The 17,135-nt window shown below is 50.0% G+C and overlaps 1 protein-coding gene and 1 non-coding gene across 3 annotated transcripts in view; one reads left to right on the plus strand and one right to left on the minus strand.

Annotated features, from left to right (window-relative positions):
* Positions 1-17,135, minus strand: part of LOC135805182 (zinc finger CCCH domain-containing protein 13-like) — a 39,372-nt gene that overhangs the window by 7,908 nt on the left and 14,329 nt on the right. The window contains exons 16-28 of one of the 2 annotated variants that reach the window (XM_065319186.1): positions 13,690-13,778; positions 13,356-13,545; positions 12,879-13,006; positions 12,422-12,471; positions 8,824-8,921; positions 8,237-8,425; positions 7,809-7,984; positions 3,170-3,253; positions 2,478-2,645; positions 1,683-2,324; positions 1,376-1,452; positions 742-868; positions 258-327 (exon numbers count right to left, since the gene is read on the minus strand). In XM_065319186.1, the coding sequence (XP_065175258.1) occupies positions 258-327; positions 742-868; positions 1,376-1,452; positions 1,683-2,324; positions 2,478-2,645; positions 3,170-3,253; positions 7,809-7,984; positions 8,237-8,425; positions 8,824-8,921; positions 12,422-12,471; positions 12,879-13,006; positions 13,356-13,545; positions 13,690-13,778 (2,088 nt within the window). Of the gene's footprint in view, positions 1-257; positions 328-741; positions 869-1,375; positions 1,453-1,682; positions 2,328-2,477; positions 2,646-3,169; positions 3,254-7,808; positions 7,985-8,236; positions 8,426-8,823; positions 8,922-12,421; positions 12,472-12,878; positions 13,007-13,355; positions 13,546-13,689; positions 13,779-17,135 lie in introns of both variants that reach the window. The other variant, XM_065319185.1, reaches the window with a different exon arrangement.
* Trnac-gca (transfer RNA cysteine (anticodon GCA)) lies at positions 12,261-12,332 on the plus strand. The gene has a single exon. It is a non-coding gene; the product is annotated as a tRNA-Cys (tRNA).

Genomic DNA, 17,135 nt, shown 5'->3' on the forward strand with positions numbered 1-17,135 from the left:
AGGCACTCTATGCAGCAAGTTATTAGTTATGATCCAAGATTGCCGCGTCATATAAAGCCAGTACTACTTGAGCACACGACAGCAGCCAATGCAAGCGTATGCACTGGTGTAGGGATCAATACTACGAAGCTTCAGCAAGACTGACATGTTCATGTACGCAAAGTGGAATTAGGTACCAGCACGTTACCCGCAGCGACAGGTCGTTGTAGAGGGGTTTGCATTCCTGGCAGTCACTCTGGCTACGCCTCTTCTCTCACCTTTCCGGTACTTCAGACGGTTGAACTGATGAAGTTCTGCAGCCAGGTCCACGTGGTCTTTGCCTTCAGGCTGTGTTCATGAAAGAAGCCAAGGATACAAAAACAGAAGACATCAAAATGCTATGCTTTGCAGCCTCATGCGGAAATCCAGCTGCTACTGGAATCTAAAGTGTGTGAGTGTACCCGTGTGTGTGTGTGTGTGTCTGTGTGTGCATGTGTGCATGTGTGCACGTGTGGATGTGTGTGTGTGTGTGTGTGTGTGTGTGTGTGTGTGTGTGTGTGTGTGTGTGTGCGTGCGTGCGTACGTGCATACATACATACGCATATCTGTGTGTTCGTGCATGTTTGTGTGTGTGTGTGTGTGTGTGCGCGTGCATGTGTGCGTGTATGCATGCGCGCGTGCATGCGTGTGTGCATGTGTGAAACCACACAGCAATTAAAGATCAAGAACTTGCACATCATCGCCCTAGCTAGGAGCTCTTACAATCGTCAACGGAGGGTCTGTAGGTTGAATTTTGCCCGGATCTGTCAGGGCAACCAACCGTGGCTTCCGCTTGAACACAGCTGATGAGAAGACGGCCTCCGGATCCGGTTTCGCAGGGTTAGATTCCCTGCAGACAGTGATACAGTGAATACGTCACATAGTTCAGCACTGATGAATATTGAACTTATAAGTCCCAGGAGAGGATATGTGGGAGGGGGAGGAGGAGGAGGAGGAGGAGGAGGAGGAGGAGAAGGAGGAGGAGGAGGAGGAAGAAGAAGAGGAGAAGGAGGAGGAGGAGGAGGGAGGAGAGGAAAAAGGAGGGGCATGGGGGGGGGGGGGGTCGGGGGTCGGAAACAAATCAACCCCAAGGTGATTGACGCAGGACACGTTCATGTGCAGAGAACCAGAGTATATACCTTAAACACAGTCAATGAAATTATTTTAGAGTTTCATGAGCCACGGCAGATAGTTACAACGAAGTTTCTCAGTAGACTCATCAGCCTGTGAGACTAAAGTATTAGAGAGTGCATACTAGCGGTAACAGTGGCTGCTACCAGTTGCCAGCTATGGTACAGCCATTGTATAGCCATTGTATAGCCATGACTAGCCACGGAACAGGTAGTCCGTCGCTTACCTTGTGGGTTTCCTCTTGTCATCGGCAATCTGCTGATAGTTTGCTGCATGCACATCAGCCAGCGCTGCAAACTGATGCTGCAAGCAAAAGTCGACACATATCGTTACACTTTAAATTGGCCACGTAGGACATTTCTAATTCAAGGATTACAGCTGGATACACGGCAGAGCTTGACCACCGAGGATTACAGCTGGATACACAGTTGGATACACAGAGCTTGATCACCGAGGATTACAGCTGGATACACAGAGTGGATACACAGAGCTTGACCACCGAAATGACTCTGGTAGGTTTCCAATACACGTACCTCTGACATCTTCATTCTCATATTCAATCTTTGCTGCTCGTTGTCCAGCTGTCTTCTCATTTCAGCCAGCTGCTGAGCTACGGATGTAAGGGCACCGGGTTGCGACGTGCTAGCTGCAGTGACGGCTGCACCATTGGACGGCAGACCCGCAATGCCACCGTTCGTGGCGTGGGCAGCTAGCATGGGCGATGCCGTCGCTTTTCTGTCCGTGCGCTGACGTGACGAAGGACGCGATCCACGCTTTCGGCTGTCGTGCAGTGCGGGCACGGGCGGCGATTCCGACCGCCGAGTGCTGAACGTATTTTCAACCTGTCGAAGAGGGGACGCCATGTCCGTTCTCGGTGCTGCTGCTGCCGCTGCCTTTTGCAATGCAGGAACGGGCGGTGAGTGTGTCCGTTGGCTGTGCCAGTGCTGGCGCTGGGACTGCGGAGGTGCTGGGTGTGCAGGTGAAGGACCACGCAGTGCCGGAACAGGTGGAGATGCCGTTCGCCTGCTGGATGCCGCCGCCGCCGGTTCCTGCGACATCGCCGCGCGGTTTGACTTCGGTGGAGATGTGTACGCCTGGTGCGGACTGCTGTCTTCGCCAATGCCTCCGGAAAGCATTTTGCGAACTGCTGGTACAGGCGGTGACTTGGCTCTGGGCTGCTGTATCAGGCCGTGCAAATACAGAAAACACAAAACACATGATAAGGCATTGCATGTGTTCATTTGTGCAAGTACCGTAAGTCCAGCATGTACACAGCGCTACTCTCATTCTGATGGTATTCGGCTATCTTTCGTACCCAGAACACTCACCGCTTGCCACGTGGGAGGTGGAGTTCTGATGTCAGCCTGTCGTGTGGGTGACCTGCGCTTGGCTCTGCTGCGATGAGAATGCACTGGCGGTGAAGGCTGAGCAGGGGTGCCGCCTCCGCCGCCGGCCCCGGCCTTGTCCTCGGCGGCCTTCTTGTTCTCCTTCTTCGCCTGTTTGTACAAGCATCACAACATCACCATAACAACACCACACCACAATATCACACCAAGCGGATCAAATACCAACAGGCTTGTAGGCACATGCCCATCAAGTGTACAGACAATAGTGATCAGTCTAGTAGTACCCATTTTCCTTCAAGAGCAGCCTACGTAACAGGTGATATAATGTCACGAAATGAGAATTTTCACTTGCCCAGATCACATCAAAAACAACTGTTGTGCATTTTCATGGCAAACAACGATCATCGCCATGCCTACCTACAGTGTTACAAACCTTCCCCTGCATGCCGCTAAACCGCCTTAACCAACTGCATGCCGGCAAACGCAACAATTTCACCCAAGGCACCTCCAAACCTTGAAGATTTAGGTCTGCAAGCACCTGGTTTGGGTTTGGAGTGGCTGGCTCTGGTCGATCCAGTATTTGTAGACCTGAGACCCAGCAGGGCAGTACTAATGTGTCTCCTAAAAAAAAAAGATAAGTCCCAAGAACAGGACCGGCCATGTTTTCACCTTACCAGCTCATCCTTCTCTCTTTGCCTCTCGAGTTCAAGCTGATATTGCTCTTCCAATTGTTTCTTCTCTTCTTCGATGCGTTTCAGCTAAAGGAATCATCACCACCACGGACGAGAGGAAGAATACGCATTCAATTACATTCATGTCTTCCAAACAGTATACACAGCTGGAGCAGATGTCTGAGATAAATATGAGATTACAATGAGTGCAATGCCGGTATGGATGGGGGGGGGGGGGTGTTGTAGAGACAGTGATAGTAAAGCCCGTCCAGGATAGTACAGTTCAGAGCGGGAAAAGCCAATGACAACTTGCATGGCCGAAAAGGGTTATTGGTACAGGCACATACGCACATATACACACACACCACACACACACACACATATACACACACACACACATACACACACATATACACCACACATCTATACACACACATCTATACACACACACACACACATATACACACACACACATATACACACACATATACACCACACACACACATCTATACACACACATCTATACACACACACACACACACACATACACACACACATACACATACACACACACATACACACTACTACTATTACTACTACTATTGACAGCTGCCAGAAATGGCCACGCCGCTCCCCAAAGGGAGGTACTGTCAGAGAGGTTAGGGGGGAGGAAGGCAATGCTCCAAGTGGCGTTCCAGATCTTGCCGCCTCCGGAACCGTCGGTTGTGGCAAACTTGGCAGTGAAACTTGAATTGTTGGCGTTCAGCCACAGTAGGGCGCTTTGGACAGGTTCCACAACGGTGACGCTTGAGACCCGCAGCCGATTTAAATGAACGCTGACAGTTGGTGCAAGTTACACCAGGAACAACAAGAGGAGCAGGGGCAGGGGCCGGCGGCTGGTCGACATCGCCTAGCCGACACTTATGCACCGCAAAGCCTCCTCTGCTACGTAGCCATCGGTTGCATGTTGGACACTGTACTGATCCAGGCTGCTCCGATACCGGGAGCTGACGGATTGCTGAACACTTGTGACGGACCATGTCGGAACTACGGCGGAACAGACGGTTGCAGGTTGGGCACTCGATGCTCTTCGGGGCGGGTTCCTTGTCCTCACCTGCTGCTGTCACCACTCCACGCCACTCTCCACGATCGCTTGCCAACTCAAACCAGTTACGCACTCCAGCCACGGATAGGTCCGTGTGAATGGTGTCCTTCCAGCGACGACGAGGTCCACAGAATGGCCGAGACTGAGGGAGACAGGCAAACAGCAACTGCTTCGGTACTCTGGTGTCATCAAGACGAGCCAGGTGCCCAAGCCACTCCAACCGTCTCTGCTGCACCATGCGTGACAATGGTGTGGGATCACCCCACTGTGCTCGCAGTTCTTGTGAAGAGATGCGCTGTTCCCACTGTCGGCCTCGCGATACGCCAAGGATGGAGCGAATGTTGGCATGGTGAAACCGGTCCATTCTATCTAGATCTGCCTTCAACGGCGTCCAGCATTCTGAACCATACAGAACCGTTGACAGTACGCAAACGACATACAGGTGGCGCCTGGTAGGGAGGTTCAGGCTCCGGTCATGTAGGATGCGCCGAAGACCACCAAAGGCCCCTGCACCCTTTGCTAGACGGCTCCGAATGTCCGCTTGCGACCGCGAGTCTGGAGTGATGGTGGAACCAAGATAGGGGAATGAGGTGACTGCTTCAACCCTATCACTGCCAATGACCAAATCAGAGCAATCAGCAGGGCAAACTCCGAAACCTGCAACGAGAAGCTTGGTCTTGGTCATGCTCACTGTGAGACCCAAGCTGGATGCGACCTCACAAAAGGCACACAGGGATTGATCGGCTGCGTTGCGAGTTGTAGCGAGCAGTACAGCATCATCCGCAAACTCGAAGTCATCAGCATGGCCGGACTCGGAGTGGGGACGACGCCTAGTGACACGAGGGAACAGCTGGCCATCAATTGTGAAGCTGAAGTCCACACCAGACTCTATTCCACGCTCAACGAGAAGGGATCGCCAACGCTCAATAACTAAGCCGAAGTACAAGTTAAACAGTACAGGTGCCATAACGCACCCTTGGCGCAGCCCATTCTTGACAGATATCGGATCCGTGCAACCACCGGCAACGCGAACGCAAGCTGACATGTCTGTATGGAATGATTTGATGATGGCCACAGTCGGGGGCGGCACACCCAGCCGCAGCAATGCCTGCCAAAGAGCTTCGCGAGGGACAGAGTCGTATGCTTTGCGGAGATCCACAAATACGCAGAAGAGCTTCGATCGATGTTCGTACGACTTCTCGACAAGTTGACGGACAGAGAAGATGGCGTCCGCACAACCACGGTGCCGCCGAAACCCGCATTGGGATTCAGGCAGTTCCGCCTCAGCAATACCTTGCAATCGGTTTTGCATGATCCGAGCAGCCAACTTGCCGACAACCTCCAGCAATGCGATCCCTCGCCAATTATCGCAACGAGAGAGGTCGCCCTTCTTTGGAATCGGTACCAGCAGTGCATCGCGCCAGTCCTGGGGCACGCAACCCCCCGACCAGACAGATTGGAGTAGGTCCAGGAGGAGTGGATGGAGGACAGGCACACCAACCTTCAGCAGCTCCGGCACAATCTGTGACATACCACCAGCTTTGCCATTCTGTAGGTGTCTAATTGCCTGAGTCAGCTCATCCTCCGATGGTGGCAGTGAGAGGGAGTCCTCGACCTCACGCTGAGGGATAAGTTGGAAGACATGCGGATCGTACACACTGCAGACATTCAAGACACCCGAGAAATGCCCATGCCATGTGCCCTGCTGCTCCTGAACAGATTCGCAAAGAACTCCATCGGCATTGCGGATGGATTGGACAGACAGGGGTTGCAAGCCCCCAAAGCAGCGTTGCATGTCGCGAATGGCAGACCAGACAGCTTTGCCACTGAAACGTCCACGGTGCACCACCGCCGCTTTGTCCATCAACCAAGTTGTTTTTGCCTTCCGGATACCAGTACGAGCCCGGCCACGCGCTTCTTTGAATGCCCGGTGATCAGAGTCCCTGCCGCTTCTCAGCCATTGGCTATACAGGGTATTACGAGACTCCAGTAGAGGCTCCAATACAAGGGCATTGTCACGGAACCAATCTTGCATCCGCCGCTTGTCCCGACCAACCACCTGCTCCGCCGCGTCAACAACAGCCGACTTCAACTTCAACATACACACACACACACACACACACACACACACACACACACACACACACACACAAATGCACGCACAGATGTACAGGTGTATACTTTGGCATAGGCGCAAACATGAAAACAATGTACAGTTGCCTGGTGATCACTAAAGGGCACACACCCTGTCGTTACAACATACAAACAAACTGAAGTATGATGCAGGTCCTCCCTCATTATACAGGTCAGACCTCGCTATAACGTAATCTCTGGGGGATGGGAGAAATTATGTTATAGCGAAGTTTATGTTATAGTGAGTTGGGCACACCAATATGCAATATGCATGTCAAAATGACACTCTTCACTTACTGATTACAATTGTACTGTTTTACATACAAGTATGATGATGACTAGCAAAGATGTGCACATGTGTACAGGCTTGTCAGCAAAGGGGCGACAAGAACCATTGTAGTGCGTGTACTTGTACATGTGAGTCGTGATGTGATAAGATTAGAGCCTATAAAAAGTAATGGGAGTAGTAAAATACCGGTATTTTACTACTCCATGCTTCCGAGGTGGACGGCTCAGTCTCGAATTTGTCGCGAGAACGCATGCATGCCGTGTACATAGTCATTTGTATACGAGTTTTTACGTTATGCTGAGGTCTCCGTGCGCCCGGGACCCAGCAAACAGTGCGTTATAGCGAACATTACGCTATAGCGGATTATGTTATAGCGAGGAAATTTTGTACAGAAGTGATGCGGTTTCGGCAGGGACATTCACATTTGTACGTTATAGTGAGGTTTATGTTATAGCGGGGGTCGTTATAGCGAGGTCTGACCTGTAACGAGTCCGGTTAGTACATAAACCCCGTAAGTAATAGAAATCTGGAATCTCCTGGCAAAACGTGGTCTATACAACTGTTTACAGGTCCGGCTACAACATAATTCGTTTTGTACATAAAATTCGTTATAACAACGCTTTGCCTAGGTCCCTGGAATGCCAAACCCTCAGTCAGGACCAAGGCCAAAACACGTAGGAAAACGCAGAAAGACGCAACGTATTACAGATCTATGTATTCGTAGACATGGACAATCTTTTGCATCCAAGGAAGAGCTATGCTGGAGATTTTCAATTATCTTATAACGAGTTGAAGCTTCGATAATTTATGTTGTATCGAGGGTCGCCCAGGCAAGTATGAATTAGTGCCTATTTCACCTTCAGCTGCAAGTCCTGTTACAATAAGTCTCGTTATAAGATAACTTCTTCGATGGTCCAGAGATTATCTACTAACGAGGGAGGACCTGTACTCGGTAACTCGTTTGCGAAAACAGTACAATGTACAGTGCATGTATATAAACAGGCATACATGCGGTACATGCCCAGATTAGGTTCAATAGTGCACAATCTATGTGCTAATGCATCCACGGGTTACAGAAGTGCACAAAATAGGCAATAAGATTTGATTTCTAGTACCTCTTCTTCCTCCTCCTTTTTCTGCCTCTCCTCTTCTTTCCGCTTCTTCTCTGCCTTCTCCTCAATCTGACGCCGTAGGAAGTCGCGGTACTCGTTACCAGAGCCGCCGCCCGGACCAGGTTCCGATCCTGGTGCAGTGCCCTGTCCTGCATGCTGCTGCTGCTTACCAGCATCACCTTAGCAGACAGAGGCACAGCGACCAGCTCAACACAATCAGACTATGTTGTAGTGGGAAAGACTTACACGGGTGTAATGCTACAGCACCACATGCAGCAGTTGTACGCACACGAGTAACAACACTCTACAATTGTACGAAACAAAACTCGTGCACTACTGATGTGCAAGGCATTCAGCACTACATCATCTACATGTACATTGCTTTTCGGAGGAAACGCTGCACATTCGGAATCCCTGCTGCACTAACTCACCCATGAAGCCTAGACGACTGCTTAGTCCACCTTTCGGCGGGGACCGTAGCAACGCGTCCGCTTTCAAGAGCGGTCCATCCATGTCAAAGGTGGCAGGCAGGCGTCCAGGTGATACTTGGCCAGGATCTGCTCGAGGCTCGGGCGACGACGTCCCCTTGTCGTTCTTGGTCCGCATTTGTCGAAGATCAGCTAGGAGAAGCGCAAGACAGGCGTGAGAAATCCAGATTGCAATGACACTTTCCCTGGCTGATTGTCAACTTGCCAGACATGGGGGAACAGAGGGAGTTTCATGCATGACAAATACTCAGCTGCTTGTGCTTTGGTGCTGCCGGCACATGTACCCGTATATACCGGTATGACGAAGAAACCCATTGTGAATCAGTGCAACATACTACTTCTGACTGGATTTGGGTATTCCACAAACAAGTCTCCAAAATCTCATGCGACATACGCTGCCCCAGACTGCATGGTGGCATTGCAGTGACAAACGCTACACCCAGCTCCAGATGTCTCGATTACAATGAACTTGGACTCAATGAAAGTTGCTACTGGTATGCATAAAGCAATGCGAAAGCTACATCTCGTACCAACCACCTTTCCAGCTCGGTCACGATTGGGAGCACCTGCCCCGGATTTGCCCCAGGGATCATATGATTCATTCTCTGCATCATGTTCACGCTGTTCCCTGCATGCAAGGCACAGCAGATACATACATGTGCAGAGAGATCAGGAGACAAGGAGAGAGAGAAAGTGAGTGCGAGAGACCGCAGAACTGTGTGTGTGTGTGTGTGTGTGTGTGTGTGTGGGTGCGTGCGTGTGTGTGTGTGTGTGGGTGTGTGTGTGTGTGTGTGTGTGTGTGTGTGTGTGTGTGTGTGTGTGTGTGTGTGTGAGAGAGAGAGAGAGAGAGAGAGAGAGAGGAGGAGGAGGAGGAGGAGGAGGAGGAGGAGGAGGAGGAGGGAGAGCTATTATATGTATGTGTGTGTTATAGAGAAGGGGTGTGAGAGAGGGAGTGTGAGAGAAAGGGAGTGAGTCAGAGAAGAGTGATCTGTTCCTTTACTGTGACTACTGTTATATAGTGAACACACGAGGTCGAACCTCTTCTATACACACACGAGGTCGAACCTCTCGTTCACACTCAGCTCACAACGATAACCAGTTTGTGGAACAGTGATAATTAGAATGAATCAATTACGTGGAGCATGCGCCAATAAGAACAAGGAGCCAGCAGGGCAAGAGAGAAGAAGAGAACAGGGCTAGAGAGACGTAAGTCGACGTGTGCTTCATGTACTCACTTTGTAATGAATTACTAACCATTGAAGCATTATGTCAACCACATTCAAAATGACAAGTGTTCCAAATATTCAAAACTCTCAGTGAGTGAGAACGTCTCAAGAAAAGATACAGAAGTGTAATGCAATGAAACTACCTCAATGAATAACTGATACTCTTTTTTAGGGTACCCCGTAAGAAGGCCTTAGGCCTGTGGGAATGCCCTATTAAAAATTTAATAAATAATAATAATAATAATAATACTCTGTTTACTGTGATATACAACAACTACCGTAAAGTACCGTTGATCGCCCCCGCTCTAATTACCGCCCCCTGTCGAATTTCTGCCTGTGAAGCGACGTCGGCGTACTGTAAACCCCCTAATTTTAGCGACACATAAACCCTAGCGAATTTAGCTAATCACTCAAGTTCGCTAAAGTTAGGAATCGCGAATCCTCTTTTTTTTTAGTGAAAGGTACCAGTCTGTTTTTAATACTGTGTAGTAATCTCTCAGTTACTTTTCTTCTGAGTTTTTTTCTTTTCTTTAGGGGTCGTCGCAAAAGTTTTCTGTCGTCCCGGAAACGAACATCGTTCCTTTCGTCCTCGGACCCCCTCCCCTCCCTCTGAAAGGAACACAGCTTGCTACGCTGGACGACGAAAATCGCATGCATGTACATGTCATATGTACAGTGTCGGTCGAGTTGCGATTTTGGCTCGCACCCCCCCCCCCCCCAAATGAATCATGTTCGTTTCAGGGACGACAAACATTTTTTGCGACGACCCCTTACCAGTACACATACTGTAGATGTGCATGTACATGACTGTACATGACTGTGCTACGTTTGCTCACATTACCCAAAAAACTGTCTACTCCGATCGCTAAAATAAAAGGTCGCTAAAACGTCGACAATTCGAAATCGCTAAATATATTGGTGGCTAAAATTAGGGGGTTTACAGTATACAACGAAATACGATTTTCAAGTTTCAACCGACGCATGCACTGCTGACGCATGCACTGCTGACGCATGCACTGCTGACGCATGCACTGCTGACGCATGCACTGCTGACGCATGCACTGCTGACGCATGCACTGCTGACGCATGCACTGCTGACGCATGCACTGCTGACGCATGCACTGCTGACGCATGCACTGCTGACGCATGCACTGCTGACGCATGCACTGCTGACGCATGCACTGCTGACGCATGCACTGCTGACGCATGCACTGCTGACGCATGCACTGCTGACGCATGCGCTGCTGACGCATGCGCTGCTGACGCATGCGCTGCTGACGCATGCGCTGCTGACGCATGCACTGCTGACGCATGCACTGCTGACGCATGCACTGCTGACGCATGCACTGCTGACGCATGCACTGCTGACGCATGCACTGCTGACGCATGCACTGCTGACGCATGCACTGCTGACGCATGCACTGCTGACGCATGCACTGCTGACGCATGCACTGCTGACGCATGCACTGCTGACGCATGCACTGCTGACGCATGCACTGCTGACGCATGCACTGCTGACGCATGCACTGCTGACGCATGCACTGCTGACGCATGCACTGCTGACGCATGCACTGCTGACGCATGCACTGCTGACGCATGCACTGCTGACGCATGCACTGCTGACGCATGCACTGCTGACGCATGCACTGCTGACGCATGCACTGCTGACGCATGCACTGCTGACGCATGCACTGCTGACGCATGCACTGCTGACGCATGCACTGCTGACGCATGCACTGCTGACGCATGCACTGCTGACGCATGCACTGCTGACGCATGCACTGCTGACGCATGCACTGCTGACGCATGCACTGCTGACGCATGCACTGCTGACGCATGCACTGCTGACGCATGCACTGCTGACGCATGCACTGCTGACGCATGCACTGCTGTGCACAATACAGTTTCAACCGACGCATGCACTGCTGACGCATGCACTGCTGACGCATGCACTGCTGACGCATGCACTGCTGACGCATGCACTGCTGACGCATGCACTGCTGACGCATGCACTGCTGTGCACAATACAGTTTCAACCGACGCATGCACTGCTGACGCATGCACTGCTGACGCATGCACTGCTGACGCATGCACTGCTGACGCATGCACTGCTGTGCACAATACAGTTTCAACCGACGCATGCACTGCTGACGCATGCACTGCTGACGCATGCACTGCTGACGCATGCACTGCTGACGCATGCACTGCTGACGCATGCACTGCTGACGCATGCACTGCTGACGCATGCACTGCTGACGCATGCACTGCTGACGCATGCACTGCTGACGCATGCACTGCTGACGCATGCACTGCTGACGCATGCACTGCTGACGCATGCACTGCTGACGCATGCACTGCTGACGCATGCACTGCTGACGCATGCACTGCTGACGCATGCACTGCTGACGCATGCACTGCTGACGCATGCACTGCTGACGCATGCACTGCTCACGCATGCACTGCTGACGCATGCACTGCTGACGCATGCACTGCTGTACACAATACGTACGAGTGCAGGATGAACATGTGCACAATCCAGCATGCCAGGTCTGATCTTCTGCTTTGTCGTACATCGTACTGCACTTAAACGACTTGATCTAATTCCCGCACCCTGCCGAAAAACCAGCTGGGAAGCGACACGGCGTTGGGGGATCAACGGTACTTTACGGTAATCATAAATCAGGGTATGAACCACCAGAACATGCACAAACACACCACAACTGGGATCCACAGACATCTTGGGGCATATAGCTCAGTGGTAGAGCATTCGACTGCAGATCGAGAGGTCCTTGGTTCAACTCCGAGTGTGCCCTGAATATTTTTTTCCACCCAGGTATATTTATGCTGCACAGCCTTACACACCTACATGTATGTACACCATGCAGTGAAGGTTTCCACCTACCTTTCACGTTTTTTTCGCGCTGCCTCCTCTTTTGCTGCTTTTTCTTCCATCTATCGTGACACAACATTCCAGGTCCAATCATCGAAGCAGAAAGATGTAAAGACAGAGCAAGGAGACAGTTACAGGCATACTTGAGCAGTGTTTCTGCTAAGCCCTTTCCCTTGGCCCCTTTTCACTCCCCTTTCATCCCATTCACCCTTCCAGGAAACTCCCCTGAAGTCACATACATTATAATGATGTCACTGCTCAAATCACATACATTATAATGATGTCACTGCTCAAATCACATACATTATAATGATGTCACTGCTCAAATCACATACATTATAATGACGTCAGTGCTGAAGTCACACGACAACTCAAACACGTGATGGCATCAACACCGGGGCAGTTAGATTCTTATGGAGCCTCCTGAGGCACGTCTTATGAAGTCTCAGGCACAACAAGCGGTGCCTACCTGTCTCTTTAGCTCTTCTCTATATGCCGCTTTCTTGTCTCGATCTCTTGGTGTGCTGTCATGATGACCTGCTGTGCTTGGAAGTCCCACCATGCTTATTGACGGTCCCACGTCACCGCCCGCCTCGTCTGTTTGCAAATCACACAGTGCGATGGGCGTAGAATTAGAACAGTGTCAAGACTTGCAATAATTGAGCTGCTCAGTGGATCATGTGCATATGCTCTGCTGCGATGCCATCTGTATATCGACATAGCGAGCATTCTGATTTGAGGGGATTTTTTTAGGATGAGTCAGAAAAGTGTGTTGAGTAAGGTATCCTGGGACAGCATGCCACAACAGTGTTTCATTATAATACAATAGAATCTGCAAGAGATCTTTTAATAAAGAACAGGTGTTAGCTTGTGTGTTAAGTTAGCAACCAGTCTGACAGCTTGCATGACAGTTCCCCGCACTTCCCAAGTTACAACCCTTGCTTACCCGATACATGGTGACCAAGTGTTGATCTTCTTAATCCCATGTTTGATGGAGGCCTCCGCTGACCAGCAGAGCGCAGCCTCGGCGGAGACGCAGCGCCATGTCTCGACTCACTACCAGTGCCGGCCAAGAACATTGGTGCAACTTTGTACATTGGTGACAGCGGCCTCACCGTTGTCAGCCTTTCATCGCCCTGCAGTACAAAACATGTCACAACACACTTGTTTTTTATGGAAGAAGGGCCCAGATGACATAACGCCCTACTAGTACTGGTGCTGCACCCCCTCCCCATATGCAGGTAAAATAGCAGTACATAGTATAGCAAGAGCATACGTACCCTGTAGGCAGCATGCCTTGAAGATGGACGAAGGATGGATTGAGAGGGCAGTGGGTAGAGGTCATGTGATGCCGGCAGGGGATGGCGATCTGCATGGTTGCAAACAAAAGAGAGCAATCATGAGATTGGGTCCACTGTGTTTATTTTACTCATGTTATATTATTTTTATTGAAGACACAACCTACTTGTAAGAAGAGAGGAGAGAAGTAGCAGGACAACACTGGGAAGAGGAGGGGCTCCAAGAAGGAACCTGTGCTGGTGGAGCAAGCCAACAGCTATCCTTTACAGTAAAACTATACTGCCAAGTATTTGCAAACTGCTGACATACGCGAGATTTCTATAGCGGTAAGTGATACCAATCTTGTGAAAGTCAGCACAATGATATGCCATTAGCAGGCGCATTACTTGCTCCGTACACTAACGTTTGGTATGCTTCATGATCATGCAGCAGCTTTGCAGAGAGCCATTACCCAGGTTGAGTCCCGACGAGGGGCAAGGACAAGGAGGCGCTTGGGGACAATGCGGAGGTGATTTTTTTGAAGCTACAATGGCCATTGCTACAATAAGGCTCGAACAATGGTACATAATAAATATAGCATTTTTGAGGGATATGTGCAGGAAACGGGAGAAGCAAGATCGCACTGAATTCCTAAGCCGTCCCCCACCAGCTTGTCAACGCAGCCTTTCCCAAGTGTATATACGTGTACAAGGCAAGACAAGAGCATGACTTGTATTGTCGAAGTTAGTTATATGTTTTTGAGAGACCAGTGCCTAAAGGAAGAACTGCAAGCCTTTGGATGCATCAATGATGTAACAGATAGTACTGCAAAGATGTGTCAAAAGTCAAAAGTCACAAGACTGCAGTTCTGCTGCTGGTGTGCGGCAGAAGAAAGGGGAAAAGTCAAACAGGTTTCAGGCAGGTGCGGCAATCCAATGACTGAGAAGCAAGCTCCAAGATTTGAGTGAGCAAGTAATAGCACTCATGATCTGTCGGTTCTACACGAGCACCATGCATGGCTGAAAGACCCACAAATCAGTGGGAGTGCTGGTGCTGTGGCTTGCAGAACCACAGAGGTGGGTGGGGAGAGACTGTCTGCCGGTAACATTGAGATGGAGCCGTAACACTGAGTAGCAGTCAGAACCAGTGATGTACTGTGTACAGGGAATAGACACTGACATCTCAACCTTGGGAGTACTAGTTAGCAATCAAGTGCAAGCTGCAGTATTAACCAGCACCACACCGTGTCCAGTCGCAATCTCACAGCGAGGAGCAGTTGTAGAAGCATACAAGGAGAGGCAGTTTTGGGGGAAACTCCGAAATTTTCCCTGTTCACGATCATGTTGCCTGATGACCAATTGAACAACATGAAACTCGGAGTTCTGAGACCGGAACTGCCTCTCCTTGCTGTGAAAAGTGTGTAAATGTTCTGCTTCAGGCACAGCACACTGTGGAACTACCTACAATGTACCCTAGGATGGATTAAGTATTCACAAGTTTGGTGTAAGTTGTAAGGCTTCTGAATGAGTTGGGTCCAAATACAAATGGAATATTCTGTAAAATAGCAATGAAAAATATCAATTGTGCACACATAATCATGTATAAACAATTAAAATGAAACAATTCCAGAACGTTTTCGTGTGACCATCATCAGTGGAACATCGTCACATAGTAAGAATCACTAAAACAACCAGTTATATAGCTAGAGTAACATGAAAAGAAGCGTGAGAATGCAGCACAGCTAGCGGTTATGCATAACGTGTGTAGTGCCACATTCATCTACTGCTACCATTCTCAGATACACTGCAAAGGTTCACACTACACGCGTTATGCATAACCGCTAGCTGTGCTGCATTCTCACACTTCTTTTCATGTTACTCTAGCTATATAACTGGTTGTTTTAGTGATTTTTACTATGTGACGATGTTCCACTGATGATGGTCACACGAAAACGTTCTGGAATTGTTTCATTTTAATTGTTTATACATGATTATGAGTGCACAATTGATATTTTTCATTGCTATTTTACGACTGTTGTCTCCTCGTCGGTTATTGAAATATTCTGTACTCTTCATTTTAAAGAAGATATAAAGTATGGGTGAAATGTTAAATTTCTTGTTCATGATCAGCTCTTGTCTCCTTGTGGTTGATTCAATCTCCTCTTGAATACTTTTTGATGGGATCAAATGATGGCCAGTACCAATAATTGGTAACTATCATTTGATCCCATTAAAACAAAAGATTAATGTTAGCTTCTGTCTTCTCCTATTGGTTGTCCACTTGACTGGTAGATCTATCCTTCGGGCCATTCCCATCCTTCGGGCCATTCCCGCTGTGGCCATGTTCTCCTGATAGGTATTGCCTGCACAAAGATACACTCTGGCAGATCGTCCGGCTTGACAAATTGCCTTTCGTCTGGCCCCGGGCACGGCCGAGTGCCGTGCAAGCCTGCAACGTACGACACGTTCAGGTCCGTGAGACCCCGTGTGAGCTCCTCATCACTGAGTCCCGGTGCGGGCACTTCGGTGAACTGATCAAAGTCGGTGTAACCCGTATCCAGGTCTTCCGACACTCGCACCGGGGTGTTTGTCCCGGGCACAAATAACCAGTTGCGGTAGTTGCGCAGAACCAGGAAAATGGTCGTCCACCATTCAAAGCGCCATTCATCCACGGTAACACTTTCGGCATTGTGCAGGGAAATGGATATGTTTGATCTCAGGGTGCTGGCCGCCGAACACAGGAAATCTCTGTGCCATGCGGTAACCGAGTCTTCAGAGCAGTACACGCAGGCATGTTGCCCCTGGTATGCATACAGTACGGTGCTATTGCGAAACAGCACAGTGCACGGCACGTAGTTCGACTCCAGTCCGCGCTTCCAGAGCTGCTTGAACGGGCACACCGGGCCGAAATCCAAACGGATGGTGGTCTGGTTGTTGAAGCCATGCTCCTGGTACATGAAGTTTACCGTACCCGCGGGCTGGCTAGGATCGTCAGCAGTCAAGTTGTAGTACGTGCCGTTTGCAATCCACGATGCCGGCAGTACGGGTGCAGGGGGTGGTGCAGCGGTATCCCGGATTGTATTCACATCCTTGCGCACATGTGTATCTGCGGTGGGAGGAGTGATTCCCTCAACGCTACTGCTAAATGCACTGCGGATATCTGCCGACACAGCGCATCGGGTGGTGTTGAGCGAAAACGCTACCTCTGATGCGGGGATGTAGACCGGCTCACATACCAGCCCCGGGCAGCACTGGTACGCACCCTGCGCAGCACTGCTGTTACAGTGTAGCTGGCCAAGGTTCATGCAAGGCACACTCACGGGAACTGGGCAGTGGGTAGCATTGGGCGGAAGGACAGAGACATTAGCTATGTGACATGCACCACAGCCGATCTGGTGCACATACACCCGTCGAACATGCTCCAGAGATTCCTCAGGCAGGTCAGAGAG

Source organism: Sycon ciliatum, chromosome 1 (assembly GCF_964019385.1).
Source record: "Sycon ciliatum chromosome 1, ocSycCili1.1, whole genome shotgun sequence".
NCBI classification, from domain to species: domain Eukaryota; kingdom Metazoa; phylum Porifera; class Calcarea; order Leucosolenida; family Sycettidae; genus Sycon; species Sycon ciliatum.